The 5,789-nt window shown below is 32.3% G+C and overlaps 1 protein-coding gene across 1 annotated transcript; it reads right to left on the bottom strand.

Moving 5' to 3' along the window:
• Positions 1 to 4,039: 4,039 nt before the first annotated feature.
• On the bottom strand, positions 4,040 to 5,556 carry LOC148623725 (beta-1,3-galactosyltransferase 1-like). The gene has a single exon (XM_088565779.1). The coding sequence runs from the start codon at positions 5,517 to 5,519 to the stop codon at positions 4,290 to 4,292; it is 1,230 nt and encodes a 409-aa protein (XP_088421905.1). The 5' UTR covers positions 5,520 to 5,556; the 3' UTR covers positions 4,040 to 4,289.
• Between the last annotated feature and the right edge of the window lie 233 nt (positions 5,557 to 5,789).

Raw genomic sequence — 5,789 nt, 5'->3', positions numbered from 1 at the left:
CTACTTTTCTGTCCGATCTTCTTGGACTCACCCTATTTTCTTTGCGGGAAATTATTTTTTCACATGTCCTTAGATATGCTACATAAGTGAAAGTTTTATTGAATCAATTTACATATTTTTTTAAAAATGCTAAAAATATGCACTTCACTATAGAAGTCTGTGGGAAAATTAATACGATACTGAGACCTATACATGCAGATGTTTGTGTATAAGCTAAACAATCTTTTAATAATATCTTTTATAGTTCAGAGGGAGGAAATAATTCTCGAATTCAAAGGTATCTACAGTAATTTTGAATGGTATATAATAAAAATCCCACATCCATTATCATTTTTTTTTACTATTTGCTGCTATATTCAACAATTTGCTCAACAATGTCATCGATGTCATTAAAAGTTTTGGATTTAGATCTTCCTATTCATTTGATTATAATGCTGCAGATGAGGGTTACTTCTTGAAACACGTGTACAGCATATCGAAATTGGTATTTTTTGCATTTTATAACCACTGGGTCGATATCATTGCTGTTGGACCAAAGCTCCCTTCATTCCTTATATTGCATATGGTAAAACCTCTCGATGATGGATTTGGCTTCCTATTTCGAATATTTTGGTTTCGAGTATTTTTTATTAGTTTGGTATTATTAATTTGATAATAATGCTGCTGAGAAGTTACTCATTGAAACACGTGAAAAGCATATCGACATATGAAATATATAAATGATTGGTGTTTTTGCATATATTTTTTTGGAGGGGGAGGGGGAAAATATACTAAAAGTGTAATTGATGGATAAAACGGGATTTAAGACCCTTTTGCATCATTTTAGCTGCCTTCAATTTTACGAAACAAATAAGTGATCGTAAGTTATGACGTCACAGTGGTATTTCTTCTGGTTTATGTATTTTCTTTAATGTATCCTTTACAGCGGGGATGTCAGTGACAAAGGAGAGCTCTTTCTTATGATTTCAAGTTCCAAGGGTGCACTATACAGTTACATTAAGGCGCACTGTTTCGCACTCCAAGTTACCTTCGTCAAATTTTGTAAAACTTAAAATTAAAAGTTGAAATTTAGTGGATATACTGTTTAAATGTAGTTAAGCATTTATACATAGACAGATGTAATATACGTAATTGTAAACAGGTGTAATTAAAAGGAAGAATGGTATCCGGAACGTTTCAGTCCCTTGCCGTATTATGTTCTCTCCTCAGCATCAGATGGCTGATTTTCAAAATACTTTATTTCGCACGAACGTTTGGAACTAAAATTGTGATAGAATGTATCGAAAAGGGTCTTATTATTTTTACCCTTTTTCCACTTACTCCATGTATGCTTTCATCCTGTGGTAGTGTCTAAGTGTCTGATATTTTATAAAACATAGTAATTGGCTGTTAGCTTTGGAAAGACACCCCTGATTTGTACTAAAACTGAGTAATATTTTTTTTCAGTATGTTACCATGGCTACTGGACTTTATAACAATAATCACTAAATTACTTATAAATGACTTGAACCTCCACACACCAAGATTTTCAAAAATATGCACTTTTTTATGACAAAACACTAGAAATTTCTGTGCGGACTGCCTCAATACAGCTTTACTTCAACAAAATGAGACCAAATTTTCAGAAATGACCTAACTGTGTTGTACTACCTAAATCGACGTGATTTTTATCGTTTCAACGGCACAATTAAAAACCGTAAATTCACTTACTTATCGTGTTTCAAAAAAATAATCAATGGTATCTGTAGCTTCCTGAATAATTCATATTTTTACTTGCTCTTTATACATTACGAACGGAAACTTATTTCTTACATTATTTTGAAGAATTCAACATCAGTATTTCATGAACGACCAAAATCTAAAGGTTCAAATTTTGTTTTCACGTGAAAAAAAATCAATTTCCTTTCACTTTTTCTTCTTTATATTCGTGGATCAACTAAATTTATTCAAATTAGCACGATTTTCTTGAAGTACCCGATGTAAACCGAATGTAATGCTCAACGATTATCACGCCCTGTGGTGGGATTTTCATTGTCTCCCCTAGGATGGAAAACCTTTTGGTATCAGTCTTATATTACATATTCCTGAGCGGGTGTACGTCAAAACATGATGGCGAAAAATTATAGTGCGCTTTCTTTTTGCCTTTTCCAATTTTTGTTTCTTGACAAATGATTATCAATTTTCATCAAAAGTACAGGGTAAATAAATACCAAACTATGTCACAAAAAAAACTTGTTTTTGAGGAAAAACAGTATTTTCATAAAAATAATGCTTCAGAAAAGGGGTCTATTTTATGCACTCAAAACAAAAGTGAAAGTAGAAAAGTCTATTTCACCTTTTCTGGTGTACCAAAGTTCGTGCTTTTTTTTGTCTAAAATGGACCTAAAATTATTTTTGAGATTTCCTTAATGGAAAAACATGGTTAAAAGTTAGATTGAAACTCCTTGTCCATTTAAAAAAATCATGAAAATTAAAGGTATACTACAGAAGCCTATGGGGCAAAGAATACAAGACTGAGACCTTTAGAGTAACGGGTACATATCTGGTCACTGGCTTCCCGGCCATTTAGAGTTTCCTAGAGTAACAACAGTTATCTTCCTGCAATCTAAGTCTAATTGTGTTTTATGAGTATTCTGTTGGATTTCAATTTAGTTTATTTTGATATTTGTATTAACAAATATATGAATAAATTATGAATAAATTAAAGTCCCTTAAATGTAATTAAAATATATATATATATATATTAATGTATTGAAAAAAAACCTTCAAATTCGACGATAAAGAAGTGTCATATTTTAGTGAAATCAAGAGAAACGACAAGAGCATATTCGAAACTCGAAAACCATGGGACGAATTATAATTTAATTAAAATTAAAAGAAATTTCAGTTCCACCGTATTTGTAACAAGCACTGTTAAAGTATTTCTAAACCGATTTATACGGGTGATATCCTCCTCCCTGTATTTTAACAACTATTCAAACTTCTGTTATATATATGTGTGTGTACTACCTATTGTCTTATTTAATTATACTGATCACAGGAACTTGTTCATATTCTTATTATAACAAATTCGAAAGTAGACTCGACAGTATTCCGAAAGCAATAAACAAATTTCCCAATAATATTTTAAATTACATCTTGATAATTGATATTTAAAAAAATGTTCATACCTGAAACAATAGTCTAGTGTCCATAGTAAGGTGCCAAGCACATCTACAGGTCATTGATAAAAAGGGGTCAATTATAAATGCTCTGTGTTTAACTTACAGAAAATGATTGGACCCAAGAGAACCCGGAATAGTCGCGTAGGAAGCAAAGAATTTTTCCACCTGTTATTGATTTGTTTCATTTCAATTTATAATTTAAAACTCCAATCTGGATATATACAGGGATTTTTTTTAGAGAGGCGGAACTTATACATTTAAAGTCCAAATTGGTCGCTATATATAGTTTTAGATTACCCAAACTCTTATAAACGTTCCTGTGACATATGGAAGAAAGGTCACAAAATCTTGTACTTACATTTATCAGAAGAGCCCACGTAAGTTTGCAATCCCCATATTTTCGATATATTGTATGAGTCTACAGATATTGAGCGTTTTATAGAATGTAAATTCGGCAAGAAATTAATCTTAACAATACACTATTTGGTTTTTTTTTAATTTCGATGCCATGCCGAGAAATAACTTCACCGAAGAAACTAACAAATAATGACCTCTCCGAGGCACTCAGAACCAATCAATAAACGTCGTAGAAAAGGCATTTATGAAAATGGGAGAAGAAATGTTTTCAACAACGAGTTAACGACAGTGTCAGATTTGGAGAGTTAAACAAAAAAAAGGAAGTAATCATCATTAAGCATTAACCTGTCATATAAAAGAAAATTTCCATCGATTTTTGTTTGTTTGTTTTTGTTTTTGTTTTTTTTTATTTGTTTGTTGTTGTTGTTTTTGATTTGTATTTTTTTGTGGGTGGAGGCGGGGGTGGCTTTATAATCGTTATATTTTGTAATTAAACTAATTTTACAAAGGGAAACGGAAACATTTCACTTATCATTTAATGTAACTTGTGAAATTTGAAACTTAACGTTTTAAAGTCTGCAAGAGTCAAACTACGGAGTGAACATCATGGGATGTATTGTAAGCAAACCAAGCTATACGTTGTATTTAATAATCACCATGTCTATGTATTATTCTCTATAGCTATTATAAATTGTTCTTGTTCCGGAAAACTTATTTTTTTCCCTCTTTTTGCCCATCTTCAGAGATTGTAAAGGGTTGTATACAAATTTAGTTAAATACAAGAACTTTTTTTCGGTACCTCTGTCGTCTTACTGGAGGTCGATTTTTCTCCGCATTAATGCGAAATATTTCCTGCATTCTCAGCTTATTGAGTTGTCTTTTCTTCTCCTGTAAAGAACCACTGATATCAGGTTTAGGTCTATATGTTAATGAACCTTGATTCATTGGAAACAATCCGTTACATTTTGTACGCCAGACTTTTCTTAATTCATATGGTAAATACTCATGGGTGGTTATCAACCAATCACTTTTAAGCCAGCATGGATTAGCTTTTACATGGACTGAATTAAAACCATACATATTCAGAATTTTAGCTTTTAGCTTTTGTACGCAAATTGCAACGTAAATGTCTTCTAAAGGAAAAAACGGTGTAGTCCTGGAAATCTTTACAATATTTTTTATAAGGTTAAAATCAGCCACATAAGCTGTCCCAGAACAAAATGTAGGATAATATGATTCAGGGAAGATTTTTTTGGGAACATAGTACTTGCTGTCAGGGTCACGTACAGGTTGTGCTCCGTGGTTACAGCTGCCACCAAGTGCCCCCTTTAATACTCCACGAGACAAAATAGTAGTTAAAGCTTTCTTGTTCAACCACATATCATCATCTATTTTTAATAAGTATTCTGCTTTCTGACATTTCTTGGTTGCCCACCCGAAGGAGGAAACGGTCTTGTATGTTAGATTTTTATACGAGTCCATGAAATTTAGTAACAAAATATCCCTGTTTTCTTCGTTTTCTATTTCCAATTGTTTCTTAACTCTTCTGTCTTCGCTTTTTGCCAAAACAAATGTGTAGCGTATTGAATGGGCCAAATCAGATAGCCAAGTCTCACGGATTACATTTCTTCTTTCAGTATTGGGTGGATTTGAAAATATAAGAATAAGGAGCGACACATTATCTCCCTTGCAAACATTGTGTTCGATTAAAGCATCAGACACTGTTATTTGGGTCATCAGCAAATCTATCGAAATAATCCCGCCATTTCCTGCCACATAAGGATCTGAAACTAAATTATGTTTCTGCTTGTCGATGCCGTTTCTTGTTGAGTTCAAATTTACAGGATATATTTCAGATTTCGTTAATACGTTAGTTCGTGAGCCAGATACATAAACAATTACAGTACCAGAAAAACAAAACAAAAATCCCGAATTAATTAGTCCTATAATAATAATTGTCCCAAAACAACAAAATGACACTATTTTCCTACTACCCATTGTTCATTGTTTTATATAGCTATAAATCTTGATAAAAATTATCTTCATTATAGATTAGAGATTTATATATGAAATGTCAAGCCGATAAATTGTACATATACCAGTTTGTTCAGATAAATGACTAGTTAATCTTTCACCAATGAATTGCTTTATAAACGATTTTTCTAGTGGCTATGTAGCGTATGGAGTTTTCATTCTGGAATGAACCAAGATGCCCCGGAAGAATGAAAAGTTTCTGCTTCTGGCATGACACCCTCGATGCATGTTGCT

The sequence above is a fragment of the Perna viridis genome, chromosome 2 (assembly GCF_037379345.1).
Source record: "Perna viridis isolate PV_CMFRI_1.1 ecotype Kerala chromosome 2, ASM3737934v1, whole genome shotgun sequence".
Lineage (NCBI taxonomy): Eukaryota > Metazoa > Mollusca > Bivalvia > Mytilida > Mytilidae > Perna > Perna viridis.
This window is presented reverse-complemented; position numbering and strand designations above follow the sequence as displayed.

Excerpts from the sequence above, each read along its gene's own strand:
- LOC148623725 (XM_088565779.1), bottom strand. The coding sequence starts at position 5,519 with ATGGGTAGTAGGAAAATAGTGTCATTTTGTTGTTTTGGGACAATTATT.